This window comes from Mustela erminea, chromosome 4, assembly GCF_009829155.1.
Source record: "Mustela erminea isolate mMusErm1 chromosome 4, mMusErm1.Pri, whole genome shotgun sequence".
In the NCBI taxonomy this organism is placed as follows: domain Eukaryota; kingdom Metazoa; phylum Chordata; class Mammalia; order Carnivora; family Mustelidae; genus Mustela; species Mustela erminea.
The window spans coordinates 208,803-230,210 of NC_045617.1; the positions used below are offsets into that span (position 1 = coordinate 208,803).

The 21,408-nt window shown below is 49.6% G+C and overlaps 1 protein-coding gene across 1 annotated transcript in view; it reads right to left on the bottom strand.

Moving 5' to 3' along the window:
• Positions 1-18,200, bottom strand: part of FAM120B (family with sequence similarity 120B) — a 77,829-nt gene extending 59,629 nt beyond the window's left edge. Inside the window, 4 exon segments of the mRNA XM_032338412.1 lie at positions 33-134; positions 10,357-10,537; positions 16,387-16,802; positions 16,805-18,200. Coding sequence (XP_032194303.1) covers positions 33-134; positions 10,357-10,537; positions 16,387-16,802; positions 16,805-18,152 — 2,047 coding nt within the window. The 5' untranslated portion in view covers positions 18,153-18,200.
• Positions 18,201-21,408: the final 3,208 nt, after the last annotated feature.

The window sequence follows — 21,408 nt, forward strand, 5'->3', positions numbered from 1 at the left end:
TGAGTGATTTCCTTAACCCCAACCGTCTGTACCTGGAATGTTCATCTGCAGAGGCCTGACGAGGTCCGGGTGCCTCAGCGGGTTCCCCGAGTACACGAACCACTCCTTGACGGTGGGGCAGGGGCTGGCGCCATCTGAGTGAAGACAGCAGGGTCAGGAGAAGCGCGTGAGTATCAATACTGGTCACCAGGCTAACACGCGAGCACACCCAGCTCCACTGGGGGCCAATTTCAGGTTGGTGAAGACCAGGAGTTCTCACACCCCCGCACCACGCTTCCTCCCGGGTCCTCGCACTGCTCCACACAACACTGAGGGAAAACTGGGAGTAGCACAGTTCTCTCTAGTCTTTAATTCGCTGTTTTGTGCAACTATCAAGACTATTATTACACTAGACAATTTAAAAAGCTAGCAGGAATAATCTAGAACAAAGGCATTTCCGTATGTTGGATTAACGGCTATTAAAAATTCAGTCCGTCTTCCGTTCTAGCTTACTCCGTGAGCAAAGCCAGAAGGTGGCTTTCCTACTCAACATGCTCACCTACCTTGGGGTCACCAGGCTGCTGTCTCTCCAGCACCCAAACCCGATGCTTCCCCTCCCCCAGGGCGCTCAAGACCACCCCCTGGCCCTTTGGGACCTGGCTTCTTACCCTACACGGGCCCAGCCCTGCTCAGACCACCTTCAGACTCACCCCATCCAAGGCATTCTCCATGCAAATGCGAGCTTTTTGGTTTTTGCTTTTTTACAATGAAAACTGGACCAGGACACTGGTCCTAACTGAAGATCCCACAACAGCAGCCCCCTGTGCCAGCAGAAGGGTGCACACCTGGGAGCACGCCAAGCCTCCAGCTCCCACCCCACTGCATGCTGCCGGCCCCAGCACCCCCAGCTGCACCTGCACATGGTGACCTGCAGGGTTCCCGAGTCTCTGGCCCATCACCCCCCAGGGATGTGTGCTGTTGGGCTGGGTCCCCAGGGAAGCCAAAGCTGGCTCTGGCTCACCCCCTGCTCCTCAGCTGGAGAACCTCGCCCCCTCAAACTCACCGTGCCTTTTCTTACCTCCTCGGCCCATGTCCACCACACCCCCACTCCAAGCCCGCTTCTCTCCTCGCCCCGACTTCCGTGCTGTCCGCCGCAGCACTTTGGCCAACACTGCACACGCCACCGTCCCCCCCTCACTGCCACCCAACTGAGCTCCTGAGACCTCGTCCCAGTCCTTAGTCCCAGCACGACGCCCAGGGCAGATGCCTGTTAACGCAAAGTTTAACGAACACATTCAACTTACATCTCACAAACACAAAAAGAAAGAACGAACTCTGAAAAGTGTTCTTGTAGTTGTTAAAAACAACTCCCCCCCCCCAACTCTCTATGTAACCCTCTTGGCCTATGTATTCATTACACTAAAAAGCAGTCAACAGAGTGAATGTTTCAGGTCGCTGTTTCTGAACGGAGCGCACTCTCTCACACCCAGAGACAGACCTCACTAGGCACAGTATCTCACGGACAAGAGCTCTCCACCAGCCTGCCAGCTGTCTTTTTGGAAAATTATCAAACCATTTACAAAACCACATTTTATACCATCTTTCAACTGAAACTGTTCTGACCCTCCAAACCCCAGGGTTTGGGGTCGCCCTCTCAGAGCTTCAACTTTGAAGAACGCAGGAAGAAGGCACGGCCATCATTTACTGGACACTTACTAGGGAATCTACCTGGAGAAGTCAGTTTTGGGAAATGCCACACACCGGTCAGCTACTCCGCTACAACCCAGGAAGAAAGAGCCGCCCTCGAAAACCAGCTCACCAGGCTCCATCCACCCCAGATCTGCACAAACCAGGCCAAAGGGCAGCATGGACTCCAGCGTCCTACTTCTCCAAGTTTACATCACCACAGACAGCAGATTCCTTCTTTTCTTCATAATTTAGACCAGTGAGGATTAAGTCCATATTAACTACAGTTTCTCCTAATTAACAAAAGAACAAAAGCTTTTGCTTTTCAGGTGAATGACTTAATTCCAATGAGTCTCCGTGACCACGCCACGCAGCCACAGACCAAGAGTGCGCCGGCTGCTTAAAAGGCAGTACCTAACGGCTACTGACAGAGGCGTGAACAGGAAAACCCGTAACCCTTACCACATTAGAAATCGACCAGCCAGAGGATGAAAGGTCCAACAGACCTGCTGATCGGAACTGTTACTCCTTGAATGAAGTTTTATCTGAAACTATGGGCAAGGACGCAGGAAATGACAGCGATACAGACAGTGTTTTCTCAGGAGGGGCAGGGCAGGTAGAGGTGAGCGGTCACTATGCAGCGTCTGCAGGTTCCTTGCGCCCTGCCCTCACCCCAGTGAGCTGCCGAGCAACAGGAGCTCCTTCAGGGTGCCCTCCCCTCCTTCCTCTCCCGCAGGAGGGTAAGAGGGCAGCGTACAGTGGCTAGAAAATGTGTCAGCATTTACAAAGAATAGGCATTATGTGATGACTTATCCAAACCTAAATATTCAGACAGCAGCATTTTCACTTTTAATCCAAATTATCCCTCCTACAGACACAAACTTCCCAGTCCTTCAAAACCCAGAGCCAGGAGCAAAGTGTTACCCGAGATCCTCTTAAAATAAACAGATATTGCTGAAAAATCCTAGAGGTTAGCCTATTCTCTGGGGTACCACATAATTTCAAAGGTTTTTCTATAAAACTCCTCAAAGAAAACAAGGGGCAATGAACTCTTGGATACTTGGTCTGAGCAATATTGTTTTTGGATTCATCTCCTGAGGCAACAAAAGCAAAGGCAAAAAAGCAAAAATAAACTATTGGGACTTCAACAAACTAAAAAGCTTCTGCCCTAGGGCACCTGGGTGGCTCAGTTGATTAAAACGTCTACTTTCAGCTCAGGTCGTGATCCCAGGGTCCCAGGATCAAGCCCTGCACTGGGCTCCCTGCTCAGCGGGGAGACTGCTTCTCCCTCTGCCCACCCCCACCTGTGCTCTCTCTTACTCTCTCTCTCAAATAAATAAATGAATAAATCTTTAAATAAATAATTAAAAAGCTTCTGCCCAGTAAAGAAAATCATCACTATAACCAAAAGGTAACCTAGTGAATGGAAGAAATTTGCAAATGACATATCCAATAAGGGTTAGTATCCAACGTATATAAAGAACTTCTATAACTCAACATCAAAAAACCAAACAATCTGATTAAAAAATGGGCAGAGAACCTGAAGAGACATTTCTCCAGAGAAGACATCCAGATGGCCAACAGACACATGAAAAGATGTCCAACACCACTCATCATCAGAGAAATGAAATCAAAACCACAGTGAGATCTCCCCTCGCACTGTCAGAACGGCTAAAATTAACACCACAGGAAACAACAGGTGTTTGTGAGGACTCAGAGAAAGGGGAGACCTTGTGCAGTATTGGTGGGAATGCAAGCTGGTGTGGCCACTCTGGAGAACAGCACGGAGCGTCCTCACAAAATTACAAGTAGAACTACCATGTGATACAGTAATTTCATTTCTGGGCATTTACCCGAAGAAAATGAAAACACAAATTTGAAAAGATCTATGAACCCCTATGAACCCCTATGTTTGCTGCAGCATTATTTATAACAGCCAAGATACAGCAAGAGCCCAAGTGTCCAGTGACTAATGGACGGACAAAGAGCTGGTGCATGCAACACACACACACACACACACACACACACAGAAGAGTATCAGTCAGCCCTAAAAAACAATGAAATTTTGGGCAGCATGGATGGATCCAGAAGGTCTCACGCTAAGCGAAATAAGCCAGACAAACACAAATACCATATCATTTCACTTGTATGTGGAATCTACAAAACAAATGAACAAACAGAAACATACTCCTAAATACGGAGAAGAACGTGGCGGCCGCCCGAGACAAGGGGGTTGAGATGATGGGTGAAAACAGGGGAAGGAGATTAAGAGGCACAGACTTCCAGTCATAAAACCACCAAGGCATGGAGATGAAATCACAGCACAGAGAACGCATCAACAACCCTGGAAAAAGTGTATTCGGTGACCGACAGCGACCAGACTCAATGTGCTGAGTGCCTCGTAATTTATACAAATGTCGGGTCGCCACGTTGTCCACCTGAAATGAATACAGTACTTTATATCAACTTACCTCCATTAAAAATTTAAAAATAAATTAAAAAAACTGCCTAAATAGGAAAGACAAAATTTCAAAGGTTTTAGCCTGGTGTGCACTTTGAAACTATAGCAGAAATGTTTACAACAATTTGGTTAATCTGAATTAGAATGAAATAATCTTCTTAAATGCCTAAAAATCAAGAAAGAGAAGAGGGAACTTGAGTTTGGCAATTCCAAAAAAACAAAAGTCGATTTTCTCACTCAAACTTTCAATTTGCTCGGCTCTGTGTTCAAAGGGATAAAGAAGTTGAGAGAAGTCCTTGCTAGTTTAACTCCCTTCAAGCCGTAATATATTTTTTAAAGATTTTATTTATTTGACAGAGAGATCACAAGTAGGTCGAGAGACAGGCAGAGAGAGAGGGGGAAGCAGGCTCCCCGCTGAGCAGAGAGGCCGACTCAGGGCTCAGTCCCAAGACCCTGAGATCATGACCTGAGTCGAAGGCAGAGGCTTAACCACTGAGCCACCCAGGCGCCCCAAGCTGTAATGTTTTATATAGAAAACGGGAAAACGACATGATCAAACTTGGTCTCCTGCTATTCCCAAACAACAGACACATCGATCCACACTCTACGATCGTCTGTATGTAACGAAGATATTTTGCCTGGAGCAAAGCTGTGCAATGATCCACTCTCGCACCCCGTCCCCCACGGAAGCTCCAGCTAGCTTTCGCTGACCACTCTCACTTGGCCTGCAGGGGCAGGGAGGGCCTGTGGGCAGACGTTGGGGGCAATAGCAGGCAAGGGGAGAGTGAGGAGAAGTCGTTGATTACAATCGCTCAATTTTTAAGTTTAATAAACCATCCCTCAGGCTTTTAAAGAAAACTATTTGTCCTTGTAGTTCTGTAATATAAGGCTGGTTTAATCTGTATTTATATATGGCCTGAGTCCTGAAAAAAATTAAAAAATTCCCCACACGTACTTTTTTGCACAGACAGACCTCAGATGGTAATGAGCTGCTGGCCTGTAGGCGCTCTGTGAAGGCGCCGCACGCCTGGACTGCCCGTGCTGAGGCCACCAGCCTCCTCCTGCCGGGTGGGCTTCCCAGGGTGTCACTGAGCGAGCAGGCGGCTCTTCCCCAGCTCTGCTAACGACCTGAAGGAAGGGAGCAGGACAGGCTCTGCCTTTGGCATCTTTCCAGTTCTTTTCTGTTTCCTAAAATACACAAGGCTTCACGGTGACACAGTAAGCGAAGACTCTCACAAGGAGACAGAGCTGGGATCTGAAGGAAGAAGTGCCGTAAAGTCACGGTGATGACTGCGCGATGCTCCCTCCCGGGGCCGGAACACGACGCGGCCACCGAAGCAGCACACACTCCTCTGACAAAATGCCGGCAGGAGTGTCGCCAGCACCCCCACATCACCAGACGCGCTCTCCAACGTGTGGCCACAATGAGGGATCTGTCCGGTGCCCGCACCTTCCGGCTCAGACCCCCAGGGTCTACAGCTGTGTGGGTGTCAGAGGCTGGGTCTAGGGCTCAGGGTCTACACCCGCGGAGTTAAAAATGCCTTTGGTTCCAAAAACACCTCACTTTAAACAAGTGGCTCCCACTTGTCCACCAGGCGGGGCGCAGAGAAAGCTGCTCAGCTCGTGCTCCTGCCGTCTGCAACTCCACCATCACCATCACCCTTTCCCGAGGAAAGCTGTGCGGAATGGAAACACTCCTGAAAGGCTGATGTTCTAAACATAAACTCAAAAACATGTGTCAGTCACCTAGTTTACACCAGGAATCTGCTGATGCCACCTGAACAGTTTCTGCTAGCTCAGCTGACAGCCAGTGGGCACAAGGGACATCAGGCAAACAAGCACATAAACCGAGAGAAGCTTAGAAGGAAAAGCACATGCTTCTTTCAGAGAACGGACTTCTGATGAGGAAGTTAGTCTGGGGTGGTTTTTACGTTCAGAAGGGACAAACAGAATTAATCAGAAGACTGGCCTGAGCCAGAAAAACAAAAGTTGTATTTGTCAACATGGATAGAGTTTCTAGAGCAATGCAAGTGAATGGGACCATCTGCGCGTAAAAAGGCTAAACGCGGTGTAAGGGCCTTCCACACGGTGGGGGTGGCAGAGGGCAGGGGTTGGAGCAGGGGCAGAGTAGGTGGGGGGTGGCAGAGACGGGGGCAGACCTGCCGGACCAGTCCTCTGACCGACATCTCCATTTCCGGACACATTTCTGCACCACCGCATTCCTGAGCTGGACAGAGGCACTGCACGGACTGCAGCCTAGGGAAAGAGCGTCCAACCAGAACAAGAAAGTCTCTGAGACAAGCAGAATCTGCAGCTCAGGACTGTGTGACAGTCAAGGGACTGGAGCACAGAACACAAGAGCAGGCACTGCGCAGAAAGGAGCTTCCAAAATCTGAAGAGGTGACCCTGAGGACCTCGTTGAGAATTGAGCTCTAATGTGTCCAGAGCAAAACGCAGGGAGGCTGGACAAGACGACGACAGATCCGCCCCGCCATGTAACCAGTGGGCCCTACAGAGCTCCACAACATCAGAGTCCTACCAGCCAATGTGCAGAGACCCTCATTAGACACCTAACACTCAGGTGACAGACAGCCCAGGAAGGTCAAGCCCCAGGAGCAGGGCCATTCCAGCTCCAGAGTGAGAGTCCCCACAGACCCAGCCTAATAAAGCTTAAGGCAATCCCTGAAAGGATCAGGTAAATTTACTGCCTGACAGAACACAATACCCTTCACAGATCCAGAATCTTCCAGGCTGCGATCAAAACACAGTGCGTTTGAGAATAAGCAGAAACACATGCCCCCTTATGAGGATAAAGTCAATTAACAGGCACAGGCCCAGAAGAGAGGGAGCTGATGGAATTAGTGGACAAGGTCTTGAAAACAGGTACTACATAAATTTAAGAATTTATTTATTTTTTAAAATATTTTATTTATTTGACAGAGAGAGACACAGTGAGAGAAGGAACACAAGCACGGGGAGTGGGAGAGGGAGAAGCAGGCTCCTCACTGAGCAGGGAGCCCGACGTGGGGCTCGATCCCAGGACCCTGGGATCATGACCTGAGCCAAAGGCAGACACTTAATGACTGAGCCATCCAGGCGCCCCAAATTTAAGGACTGAAAGGCAAAGCTGAGCATGGGGGCACAGGGGGTGAAGACTGAGACATCGCCCGGGACGGGCTAACAGCAGAACAGGTGTCGCGGAAGGAAGGCTCAGCGAACCTGAAGCAAGCGCAGCAGGACTCACTCACACGGAGCACAGAGAAAGGAGGCTGGAGGGCAAGCCCGGGTGTGTGATGGGCACCATGGGCAGTAACCAGGCAGGAAGGGGGAGGCCCAGAGTGAGGAGGAAGACAACAGGCAGGAGACAATGTTTGATGGAACAGAACTCACTTTTCCTTCAGATTTGGTAGGAAATACCCACTCTTTGGTCTAAAAAGCTCAGGAATCCCAAGCAGAATAAACAGGGTGTATCACTCCAAAGCTCGGCCTCAACAAACTGCTGGAAACCAGTGCAGAGAGAAACCTTACGGACAACCGGAGGGAAACACACTTGTTACAGATGAGGGACAACAGTGGGGATGACCTCAGTCACCACGACAGCCAATACGCGCCAGAGATAACGTAACATCCTTGCAGTGCTGAACAACAACAAAATACCTAAAATTATATATACAGCAAAACTATACTTCTGAAATATAGATATTTTCAGGGGAAAAAATTAGGAAATAAAATGAGCACCAAAAGAAGTGTAAAAGCAAGTTCTCTAAATGAAGAAAGCTGATACCAAAGGACATTTGGAGGTACACAAAGAAATGGAAAGCACCAGAAATGGTGCACTTAAGAGACTTCTCATTTGTAAACTGCTCTAAAAGGCAAGTGACTGTTTAATATAATGGTTGGAAAATGACAGTCAATGGGCCAAATCTGATTTGCTTGTTTTTATACAGTCTGAAAATTATAATAAGCTCACATTACTTTAGATTAGAAAATTATCAAAAGAAGAGTATTTTGTGATAAAGGAAGACTATATAAAATTCAAGTTTTGCCACAAGGAAAAAGTAGATTAAGCTTTATGGAGACACAGCTATGCTCCTGTGAGACTCGTGTCTACACCGCAGTAGCAGAGCGTACTTGTCACACAGACTACAGGGGCCCTCAAAGTCTGAAATATGTATTATCATCTGGCCCTTCACAGAAGTTCGCCAGCCCCTGGTTTGAAGGAAAAGTAAGAATCATATCACAATATTTAAAACATATGCATAATCTCAAAAGATTACACGTAGGTGACATTCTTGACATGACCAAACATTTATGCAACATTCTTGCAAAAACCAAGATACAGAGATTGAGGACGAACCAGTGGTGAACAGGGGACAGAGCCAGAGGGCAGGACACAAAGGGGCAGCATGAGAGAGCTCCTTCATGGGGGTGGACCGATTCTGTGTCCTGACATCGAACAGAATCCACGAAACCATACACACACACAGAAATAAATAAATGAGTGAACGTATAAAAGATGATGAAACTGATTAAGGTCTGGAATGTAGTTAATAAAACCGCACTAATGAGGGGTGCCGGGGGCTCAGTCAGTGAAGCGTCTGCCCGTGACTCAGGTCATGTTCCCGGGGTCCCGGGACCCACCCGCATCAGGCTCCCTGCTCAGCGGGGGACCTGTCTCTCCCTGTCCCCTGCCCCACTCATGCTCTCTCTCACTCTCTTTCTCTCAAAGAAATAAAGACCTTTTAAAAAAAAACTAAAAAATAAAAAATAAAAATTCCCGGCAAATCCTCTACAACGTAAAATTTTTTTCACGGTTATCTTTTTTGTAATCATGACAATCAATGCAAAATCACTTGCAGTTAAGAAGAATATGGAGAAGAAACCACGTGAGAAAAAGAAATCGAAAAAATTATTTACGTACTATCTGGTCCCAAAGTTTATTCCATAGGTTCTTTGGTTTCCGTTGTTCAGTTAGTGTCAATGTCCTGCTCACGCCTTCCTCAGGGCACAGAAGCCCCTGCGCTGGGACAGCACAGGTGGGACAAGGCAGTAGGTGCGAAGACTCTACCGGAAGCTGGGTCCGGAGAGCCTCGCTGCCCCACAGCAACAGAGCCGAGGACAAGGACAGCACTTGGGCCAGACTGTCCCGACCCGCAGGCTACGTAAATGCTTACTTCCTGGAACAACAGTGGGACATCAACACGTCTGCAAGAACGGAGTTCAGGCAAAAGGACCACAGACACGGTTTCAGTGGGATCTTACTGCTTCGGCCTCCGGTCCCAATCACCGTGTGCACAGCCCCGTTTCTCATCTAAGCGCTGTCAGGTGAGGCCAGAGTCCCTGGATGCCTGTCGCAGGGGAACAGGACCTCACCTCAGAGGTAACTACACGTGTGAAGCATCACTCGTCTTTACTATGAAGAGCTGTTCTCTACCCCCGTGCCCCCCAACTCTTCCAAAAACAGAGGATTTTCCAAACGGTGAGGGAGGCCCCCCAACTCTCCTGCTCTGGCCACTGGCAGTCCTCTCCCACTCTCTTGCCGTTGCTGCACAAGGAAAATATAGAGGAGAAAAACCTAAATAAAAACACTAAAGGAGGGACGCCTGGGTGGCTCAGTGGGTTAAGCGGCTGCCTTCGGCTCGGGTCGTGATCCCAGCGTCCTGGGATCGAGCCCCACATCCGGCTCCTTGCTCGGCGGGGAGCCTGCTTCTCCCTCTGCCTCTGCCTGCCTCTCTGTCTGCCTGTGCTCGCTCTCTCCCCCTCTCTCTGACAAATAAATAAAATCTTAAAAAAAAAAAAAAAGTTTTAAAAACACTCTAAAGGAAAACTCTGCTTATACTTCAAAATATGATGTACTAGATTTTATGGAATTATTTTATGAAAATCACATTTGGAAGAAAAAGAAGTAGACATGGTCTTCTCATAATAAACATACCCCACACTCCTGCAGGAGAACAGGGTGTTTTTCCAGAAAACACAAATCCTTTCATGGACTAAAACTACAACATTTTATAAAAACAATGCGCTCCTCTAATGAATACTGCTCAGCGGTCTGCTAATCGGACAGAGCTGTCCCACGGCGATGACCCTGAACGTGGCACAGATGCGAGTGCGCTTCTCAATTACAGATTTTGCAGAGACACAAAAACCCTTTTAATTATCTCTGTGTTCTGACGAGAACGCGTTCGGCTCGATCTGGTGTGTCCCGGCCCGCGGAGCCGGCGGCTCACCTCTGCCGTCGCCCAGCAGGAGGGCGTAGACGCGCTGCCGCACCGGGCGGTAGACGAAGGCCTGGCTGGGCAGGGCCTGGTCCAGGGCGTCCTCCAGCGTGTTGCTGCACTCGATCTCGCCGCTGCTCATGATGCTGTACACCAGGTAGCTCTCGGCCTGCACGTGATGCGCTCTAGCCACCTGCACGAGATCCAAACACAGCTGCTTTCTCCTCGGACACAAACAGTGACCTTCAGAAGGAAAAACCAACACCGGTGCTTTTAGGCCCTCGGAAGTGGAGTCGCGGTCCCTCGGGCTCATGGCACGGAGCCGTCCCTGCATCCTTTCCTCGGCCCTTGGAGGCTCCAAGCTGTCCACTGCGCCTCCTCCACCTCCTACCGCCCGCCGGGCTCCGCGCACGGACTCCGCGGCCCCCGGCCTGCCGGCGCCTGTCGGGAGGCGTCACTGTGCAGACTCCAACCGGCCCGAGCCCACTCCCCGCTCTCCAGCCCGACCTCCTGTCTTCCGAGAAACAGGCCCCGTCACTGCCCTGCTCAAAGCACCCTCACCCTAACTTTTAAGGCCCCAGTGTCCTCTTCCCAGGACACCAATCCACCTCGCAGAAACCAGCCCCAAGGGAGCACCTTCTCTGCTCCTCAGGAATACTCGAACCTTCCTCATCCGCACTTGGGCTCCAGGAAAGGCGCCTCTCAGGGCCCTCCCACCTCACAGGCCCCTCTCTCATTCGGGTCCACCTTCTGCTCCCAACCGGAACTCACCTCCCCTTTCCTAATGGGGTCAGCCCACACGGGTCCTGTAGTAGTTATCTGGTCCGACCTCCCTGAGTAAACTGCACTTTGCTGGGGTCACAAACTGGACCACAGTCGCTCAGCTGTTCAGTAATTCCTCACTGAGCAAACACAGGTACTGCACACCCCGTTTCTGCCTTGTAACCAGCAATGTGGGCACAAGGTAGGTGACAAGACACAGGGCTGCATTCCACTTTCTCCTTAAAAAGAAGCTGTGGGGCGCCTGGGCGGCTCCATGGTAAAATCCTCTGCCTTCGGCTCAGGTCATGATCCCTGGGTCCTGGGATCAAGTCCCGCATCGGGTTCCCTGCTCAGCAAGGAGCCTGCTTCCTCCTCTCTCTCTGCCTACTTGTGATCTCTGTCAAATACATAAATAAAATCTTAAAAAAAAAAAAAAAAAAAGGAGCTAAGGGGCGCCTGGGGGGCTGAGTCAGTTAAGCCTCTGACTCAGATCATGATCCCAGGGTCCTGGGAGAGAGCCCTGTGTCTGGCTTCCTGCTCGGTAGGGAGCCTGTTTCTCCCTTCCCCTCTCCCCTGCTTGTGGTCACTCTCTTGCATATAAAGAAATAAAATACTTAAAAAAAATTAAAGAAAGGAGCTAAGATCACAGGCCTATAGTAATCTACATACAGCTTTTATTTTTTCTGTGAACTTTTTTTTTAGATTTTATTAATTTATTTGACAGAAAGAGCGATCACAAGCAGGCAGAGAGGCAGGCAGAGAGGCGGGGAGGGGGGAAGCAGACTCCCGGCTGAGCAGAGAGCCTGGTGTAGGGCTCGATCCCAGGACCCTGAGATCATGACCTGAGCTGAGTCCTATGCTTAACCCACTGAGCCACCCGGGTGCCCCTGTGAAGAACATTCTCACTAGTACAGGAGTGATTTATCCAGATTACTACTCAAAATTCAAATCCAAACAGTCTGCCACAGAAGGCATCTAAAATGTGGTGTTAGGACAACTTGGAATGTTGAAAACTCTGAATCAGTATTCTTGTTATACATACTTTTAAGCAGTTCTAGTTATTTTGATTTGTTTTTGTAGAATTGAATCTTACTCTATTCCTTCCGTTCTTCAGATATAAAGTAGGTTTAATGCAAGTGCCAACCTCACAGAGCTATCCTCAGGGTTAAATGCGTCAACGCAGACGGTTAATGAGAGCGGCACGCGAGGCCTGGCCCACAGCGCGTGGTTCCCAGCGTCACCACTGTCACGAGGCCACACACATTATCGAACGTCTCTCTCCTTGCTGAAATGTCTTGAAATCAGGATAGCAGAAAGCTTGCAACTTTAAGGTAAGTAAGGTTAAAAAATATTTTTTAAAGGATTGTTATTGGGCGCCTGGGTGGCTCAGTGGTTAAGCCGCTGCCTTCGGCTCAGGTCATGATCTCAGGGTCCTGGGATCGAGTCCCGCATCGGGCTCTCTGCTCAGCGGGGAGCCTGCTTCCTCCTCTCTCTCTGTCTGCCTCTCTGCCTACTTGTGATTTCTCTCTGTCAAATAAATAAATAAAATCTTTAAAAAAATAAAATAAAATAAAATAAAGGATTGTTATTTGATTCTCTAACGGAAGGTCAATGGAAGTGAGCTATTTCTTTCTCTATGTGCTCCTTTTGATACTGAATCTACCAACATTATAGTTGTGTTTTTAACGATCCTTTTGAGGCAAAATAGCTTCTGACTTATTTTCCTATTCCCTCTTCCATATCTGAGTCTTTTTCATTTTCAAGAGAGATGTATTTCAACAAATCTATCTAGAAAGTTGTAACAAATCGTATTCTCCCTACCAAGAAATCTTCAATTTTGCCAAGTGTATAGAATCTGAGGGAATACAGGGGTTTTCAGGTAAGTTCTCTATAATTAGAACTTTAATTCACTAATTAGATCAGAGTCTTCTAATAAGTACCTTTTACCGCTGCCCTTAACTATAGATCTAGACAGCAATCCACACATGGAAAAACCTTAACATATTCACCTAATCTAAAAATCCTAACATAGGATTTTTAATTCAGTGTAATTCAGTGTATTCAACATTATGGAAACCACATAGGTCTCTGGCCATGGTACGTGCCTAGGGTAACCGCCATGCACTACAGCCTTCTACCAAAGGGTTTCTAGGAGACTGTGTGGGGTTGAAATTCTTACATGTTGGAATTGGGGTTACCTATCTGATAGGGCTAGAAGACTCCACTGTGAACAAATTTTAAGGAAAAATGTAAGGAGAACCGAAGAAACTTCACACGATTATCTTCAAAGACATCATGAAGCCCACGATCAATGGGAGAGCTGTAGCGCAGCCAACACGCGGTCCGTCCCTTCACAACGGCCCAACTCCCCCTGCAGGCGGGCTTCCCACTCTCCTCCCCTCTTCCCCATCCGAGGCTCTTCCGCCACCAAACTTCCTGAAGGAGCAAGCACCCCCAGCTCTGGCTTTTGCCTCCAAGGTACTCTTCAAACCCTGGCCATCTGACCTCCACCAGGCCCCCGTGTGACAACGGCTCTCTCAGGCCTTGAACCCCTCCTAACTGCCAACCCCAACAGCCACCTAGCCCTGTTTCCACTTTACTCTGCAGCACTTGGCAGTCCTGGCCATTTCTGCTCTCATTCTTAAAAGCTGCCTCCTTGGGTTCCCCCCTGGGGTCAGCGTTCCTCATTCCCCCCCTGGTCGGAACACCTCTCTCAGCGGATGTTTTCAGAAGGCTCCATCCTACACAACCCTCTCCTTGGAGGGTTTCCATGACCACGTACAGTCAGATGACTTCCCGATGGCTGTCTCCTGTCCAGTAATGGAACTTGAGGCCTGTTTTCGAAGCATCGGATGGTCTTTCCTAGGTACCCTCTGGGTCAAACTTTTCCTCCCCACCCTTAAGTCATGGGGACTCCCATCTCAGAACACAGGAGGACCCTTACCTCCACAGCAAGACTGACTTTTGAATGTTTCTTCCTTCCCTTTGCCATTGTCCTAATTCTAGCTCTTTTGTGTTCTATCTTGGTTTCTGCAACAGCCACACCAGTGCATTCTCTGAAGTATAACCAATGTTTCAAAAAACGTATCCCTGATCACATCACACTCCTGTTTAAAGATATCCAGTACCTCCTCAAAGTGTATAAAAACCAAGTCCTAAATTCTTTCATAATACACATGCTGCCCTTTGTGGTCTCACCCAATCTGTCAGAACTCTCTTTGCTGGAAATCGGGGAGATGGGGGAGATGACCAGGGTGTCCAGTAAAAGAGGAAAGGCCAAGGATGGGTCGTGTTGGGATGGTGAATGGAAGTCAGGGTCCGTGAAGAGCTCACGCCGAGAGCACACTTGCACACCACACACAAATGGGAAATGCGTGTGAGTTGGGAACCAGCAGGGGCCAGGTCCTGTTCCGCAGGAGCTCTGGGCCAGCCAAGCAGCAGAGTGGCCCTCTTCCAGACAGGGAGGCAGCCTGCGTGCTCTACTTTGGCTCTGCTATTCCTCTGCCTGTGTGCCTTTCCCCATCCTGTCCTTCAGGCCAACTGCTACAGGGGCTCCAAGGCCGACACCCCGCGCCACCTCTGACGCCTAAGTCCAGGAGCAGGGGGAGGCTTCCTGACAAACTCCTCCGTGCTCCTGCCTCCACACGACTGACCGTGACGGTCTCAGTCCTCCACGTGTCATCAGGGAACAAAGATGTCATCTAGCGAAGGGTCAGACTGGCAGTCAGAGGACGGGTCAGTCAGAGGACCTGGGCTCTGCCGAGTACGAGCTATGTGACTGCAGATGATGTCAGTTAGCCCTTTCACACCCGTGTCCTCACGTGGTAATGGAGGCAAGTGCATCCAGCATCAGAGCCGTGGGACAATTAAGGGAAATGATGTGGACAGTGCCTTCTGGTCACTAGTGGAGAATCCACTCTGCATGGTCGGTATTAAACCAGCATTCCTACAGCCAACCTCATAGTAAAACCAAATGAATTTGAGCAAAGTTAGATCTAGCCCTTCTCTATTCATTTTCCCGACTTTGAGTAATGAGTCTGTTCAGATGACTTCTAGTTCCCCGCTGGGATCTGGCCTCCCCACCCCCTACCCCGCCCCCCCCGCCCACCTGTACTTCTTCCTACTGCCCGACTACACTTCCACCCGGAGTTCTAACCCTGCCCCCCTCCAACTTCTAACCCACATTCTGTACTTCTATGAAGCACTTAAGGATGCTTCCAGGTAGGATAATTTTAACCCCTTCATACTTTTTCACCTATAACTCTCTTAACAGACACATCACAGGGGTGCCTGGGTGGCTCACTGGATAGGGCCACTGCCTTCGGCTCAGGTCATGATCTCAGGGTCCTGGGATCGAGCCCCGTGTCGGGCTCTCTGCTCAGCGGGGAGCCTGCTTCCTCCTCTTTCTCTGCCTGCCTCTCTGCCTACTTGTGATCTCTGTCTGTCAAATAAATAAATAAAATCTTAAAAAAAAAAAAAACAGACACATCACAGCCTACTTCTCACTATAATTTTTTATGTTAGCAAGTTAGCTTATCTGCTACAATGCATGCAACAGAGAAAGAGGGGAGACTTCTCAAGACGGAAGAACGCATGGACTTGTGGGAAGAAGGAGAGCATCACTCAAGGAGGGGCAGGTACCAGAAAAAGGGAACAGAGCCTTCAAGGCTTCCTGAGCAGCTACTGCAAGACAGTGGGACAGGCCAAAGGGGCTCCACAGTGAAAAGAAACAAACACGACCCCCGCCCTCACAGCACTGTTGCAAGCATGAAGTTCCAGCGAGGTGTATGTCACAGCAGGTGCCCAGCGGCGGATGGCCAGGGGCCATCTCTGAGTGAATGACCCCCCCAGCCATGACAAAAAAGACTAGCAGGCATTACCTAGCATGGGGGCAGAAGAGCACCTGCAGGGCCACGACAGACCAGCTGGAGAAGCGGCCGTGGCGAGGTAATGGCAGGCCATAGCCTGCTTAAGGCTACTGTTTCTACTCTTCAAAGAGTTATGGAAGCAAGGAGTATCTACCCCAGTGGTCACTCTCCTTCCAATTCCCAGAGCTCTCTTCCAGGATAGGCAGGCACCAATATGAAGCACACTTCATAATGTGAGCTGCCAATGCACGTGTCCTACCTACTAACTACACTGCTAGGTCCTGCCCTGTGTCCCCCACAGTGCCTTAACTATGCAAGAAGTCAATAAATATTCACTGGCAAATCCACCAATCAGTCAACGGGTATATTTTCAATCCTGACATCCCAGATTCAGACAGGCATATCTACGTACCTTTAAAATTTCAGGGTCTGAAACCATAGTTACTTGTTTGACTTCAGGCTCCATATGCATGCGGTCTTGTTTAATTGCAGGGTCTGTACACATGGATGCTTCCAGTTTAAATTCAGGATCTGCCCCTAGAGGTAACTTTTGCTTGATTGCAGTGTGTGCATATATGGGAACTCCTTGCCTAGATTCAGGATCTATACACATGGGAACTCCTTGCCTAGATTCAGGATCTATACACATGGGAACTCCTTGCTTGGGCTCGGGGTCCGCACACATGGGAACTCCTTGCTTGGGCTCGGGGTCCGCACACATGGGAACTCCTTGCTTGGGCTCGGGGTCCGCACACATGGGAACTCCTTGCTTGGGCTCGGGGTCCGCACACATGGGAACTCCTTGCTTGGGCTCGGGGTCCGCACACATGGAACTCCTTGCTTGGGCTCGGGGTCCGCACACATGGGAACTCCTTGCTTGGGCTCGGGGTCCGCACACATGGGAACTCCTTGCTTGGGCTCGGGGTCCGCACACATGGGAACTCCTTGCTTGGGCTCGGGGTCCGCACACATGGGAACTCCTTGCTTGGGCTCGGGGTCCGCACACATGGGAACTCCTTGCTTGGGCTCGGGGTCCGCACACATGGGAACTCCTTGCTTGGGCTCGGGGTCCGCACACATGGGAACTCCTTGCTTGGGTTCGGGGTCCGCACACATGGGAACTCCTTGCTTGGGTTCGGGGTCCGCGCACATGGGAACTCCTTGCTTGGGTTCAGGGTCTGAACTCATGGATGCCACCTGCTTGGGTAAAGTTAATAAACCCTTGGGTTTTTGGAAAAACCATGGAGATTTCTGTCCTGGCAAAAGATAGGATGCCACACCCTTATAAAAGAGAGCTTTGTTTGGTCCCAAAGGTAACATCTCTTCCAGCTTTTTCTCACCCTGATGCAAGTGAAGAACTTTAGAGATATGGTCTGCTACAGCTAAAATAACGTTACCCTTTTTGTCAAAGTTCTCCTTGAGAGAGGTGTACGAAGACAAGCATTTGTACCGAAAGCTCTCAAACATGCCCTCTGGGATTATGTCATTGCCAAGGAGGCAGGCCAGAAGAGGAAGGTCTGCTAGGCTGATAGCCAGACTCTCACAGAGCTTCTCTCTACAGAGCATGACAGTACTAAGACTCTCCAGGCAGAGGTCACCAATTGAAAAGTAGGGACAAGTATCATAAATTAAGTAGTCAGTATCTTCTCCAAGAATCCCAAGACAGTTATTCTGGAGGCCATAAGAGGCCACCTCGTAATCAGCCTCCTGTAAGGAACACAGGGTTTCCTGACCCAGGGTCTTCAGAGCGAATCGTGTGAAGATGGCCAGCCCCGACGGGATGAAGAACATGTTTCTGCCGGGCTGCTCCCTGCGTGACCTGACGTACTGGAAGATCCTGGAGATCTCCTTACTGTTCTTGAGCCTCCGCTTCACCCACTCAGCTCTCTTCTCCTGCTCCACCGTGCCGTCAAAGAAGAACACCAGCTTGATGCCAACAGTTGTGAAAGTCTTAACAAAATCCCGCAAAGCAGAAAAGTATTCCCGCCACTGGCCACCGCAGATCCAAGACTCGGGAGTGTACCAGTATCTGAGACAACACATGGCGTCGACCACGATGGTAGGAGTGCTCCCAGGGTGCTCGCTTCGGTGGCGTTCTGCCAGCTCTCGGAAATCCACCACTGTACAGATGTGTGGGCAGGTACTGCCCACAAACCCCTGCAAACCTCTCACGCCCATAACTGAACTCCCGGAAAGCTCCCAGAAAGGACCTGGAAAGGAAAATAAGTAAGTAATTACGGATGACCACTGGACATATGACCCCTTTCAAGCAAACACAAGACAACATTCAATACTCACTCTCTAGCTGCGAAGCACTCGAGCACTAACAAGACACGGAACATGACACACCTGTCAGGAGCCTGAAGCTCTCACTAAAGAGGAAGAGGCTCTTTACCCAAGCAGGAGTCGGCAGGGCTGCCTTCACCAGGGCCACACAGCGCAGCAACGCGCCAAGATTTGCATGAAGGCCCTCATTCAAGGGATTTCCCAACCAAACTAAAAACAAGGCAACGGTTTTCAAAGAAGTAGTGTTTCCCATCTAAGAACTCAAGACTAGAGTTAATTCTGAAAACCTAAAACATATACAGACACACACAATATCCATGTTTCTCAGAATAATTTTGCTGAGTGAAGAAAGCTAGACCAAGGGTGTACATACCGGAGGACCCGTCTGTACGAAATTCGAGTTCACTGAGAGTGGGGCTACAGCACAGAGAGCAGGCGGCGCTGGCCCGGCATGGGGCAGGCAGGAAGGAGGGACGTACACAATGGAAACTTCGGGTGACGGATATGTTCACTACCTCAACTGTGGTAATGGTCTGACAGGCGAACACATGCTAAATCTTGTCTAACTGAACACTGAAACAAAGTACATTTTACTGTCTATCAAGTATACCTGAATGAAGCTATCAAAAAGAAAAAGATAAAAATTCACAATGCCAAATTTCTGTAACATCTGAGTTGGTGAGGGACTTTGAACGGAAAACTGCTCGCTCTAAAGCACAGAAACACGGTGGTGCCGAGTTGGAGCTCAAACTCTAGAGAAAACCAAAGCAGAGTATCTTAATGTCACTGGTCATAAAAAATTCCATGACGACATCTTTGATCTTAACGGCCTGTGATTTTCACTTTGGTTTTAAGACTCATCAGGGCCGCACGTCCATGGATGAAACAAACAAAAAGTCCTTATTGCACAGACAGCTCCAGCGGAACAAAGGGAGCCTCTCCAGGCGTGGGACTGAGGGCGACAGCCATCAGCCGCCAACACACACCGTGAGAGACGACTCTGGCCTCACGGTGCGCACGCTTCCCGCCGCACAGCACCGCGCACTCCAGACACAGAATCTCCAGGCTCTGAAACAACTCTGACAGGCCTAAGACGATCAGCTGCAGCTCACAAACGAAGAAACTGCAAATAATCGACGACATTGAGAAAAGGGACCCTCACACGGAACTCTCTTTTTAAAAACTTACTGCTTGTTCACAGACACTGGCCCCTAAAAAAATTTGAAAAGTTATCTGTTTAATTGCCATTAATACTAACATATGTAAGCATGGAGTGGACATAGATGTCACACATGTGCGCTGACCTTCGGCGAAACCTCGCTTGTTAGCTTATGAAACGCAGCGGAACACACGCGTCCACAGACCCCAAACCACCAGAGAGCTCTCCCCAGCCAAGCTTCTACCCTGGGAACATTCCCCAGGTGTGAGTTTTTGAAGCAGAAACCGGACTTCTACCAGATTACTTCGATGCTGAGGCAGTGCTACAGTCTGGGCCTCTGGGTACGGACCCTGCTCACAAGCTTACACTGTTGTTTCTGAAGCCAAGCCAGGCTGGTTTCTCTCAGGAGATTCCAACGCAGTACTTCGGCGCAGGTTTGGAAAGAGAACGAACAGCACAGAGCAGGGTGCGCAGAGCGAATTAAAAACCATGCTCAGGGCGCACAAGCCCTCGGCCGTTACTCCACGGCTGGCTGCGGAACAGCGGGGTTGGCCCACGTGGCTCGGACTCGGATGCCCCCGCTGTGGCCAGAGGGGTCTCCGCCCCTCCCGCGGGCCCAGAGTGGCCGCTCCACGTCCCCCGGAGCGCAGCGCCTGGGGAGACCTGCCCACCGAGCCCACCGGTGGCCAGGGCCACCTCCTCGTTAGCCGCTGGCAGCTCAAGACACACGTGAAGCTCAGGCTGAAACGGAACAGAACCTGCCTTCAGTCCCTGCTCCCCCGGACGGGGGCTCCAGTTTGCGCGGCAGCTCTGCCACATTTGGGTTGGCTGCCTTCCCTCACCAATAAAAAGGGATTTTTGTTTCAAGCATTTTTCCCCTAAAACTGCAAGTGACAACACTGAGTTGCTCAAAACACTCTCCTCTTTATTTGGGGAGAAGTCGGCTCGGCCTCGGCTTTGGTTTTATTCAAACGTTTTCCTCTTTTCCCACCCAGCGGTGAAAAGCTCACTATTGTGACCAAACATGAGCTGCCGATTTCTCACATTCTGAATCGCAAATTACTGCAGGAATGTCACGTTACAATGTGCTCCTCTATGGCATTTACAAAAAAAAAAAAAAAAAAAAAATTGGGGTAAGCAAAGACCTGGGAACGTGGGACACTGGGTGCTGCCTTCCGGCGTCGGCACTCAGAGCTCAGTGCCCCTCAATGCACTTGGTGTGGCGGGACATGAAATGCCCAAAAATAAGTTCTGTGGATATTACCTTTCTTTTAAGAATTTTTTTTAATGTTGCTCAGAGCATACAGAGTTAACCCTTGAACAACATGGGTTTGAACTGAGGGGGTCTACTTATACCTGGATTTTTTCAATAAAACAGTCCAGTCCTGTAAATGTACTACCCCTTCCTTATGCTGTTAATACTGTTTTCTCTCCTCCTCCTGACTTTACTGTAAGAGTACGGTACACAGTACACGTCACACACACACATGCTCACTGCCCGTTACCAACAAGGCCTCTCCTCCACGGTTGGCCATCAGTGAAGTTCTGCAGGGTCAGAAGGATTTTTGGCTGTGCGAAAGGGTCAATGCCCCTAACTTCTGCACTGCCGAAGGGTTGACCCCACTGAGGTTTTTCATTCCTTAGAGGCAGTTTTAAAGATCATTGCAAGTACATATGTGTATATACACGTATATACAGTCTTCGTTATTTAAATAAATGTTGTTTAGAAAGAAGACAGATGGCTCACTCGGGAGGAGTCTTACTGCCCAAAAGGCAAACCGGGAATCACCTCCATTAACGAGGCCTCCTCGAGCAAACGACATCGCTCCGTCACATCCCCAGTACCCAGCACGGCGTCCGGCACGGCAAGGCCCAGTCCCTGCCTGTGGATGAATGAGTACACAGAGGCATCGAAGGGCAGGCGCACAGAGAGACAAGGAACCGGCAGGTCACAGACTCTGACTGTAGGCAAAGGAAGAGCAGGAAGCA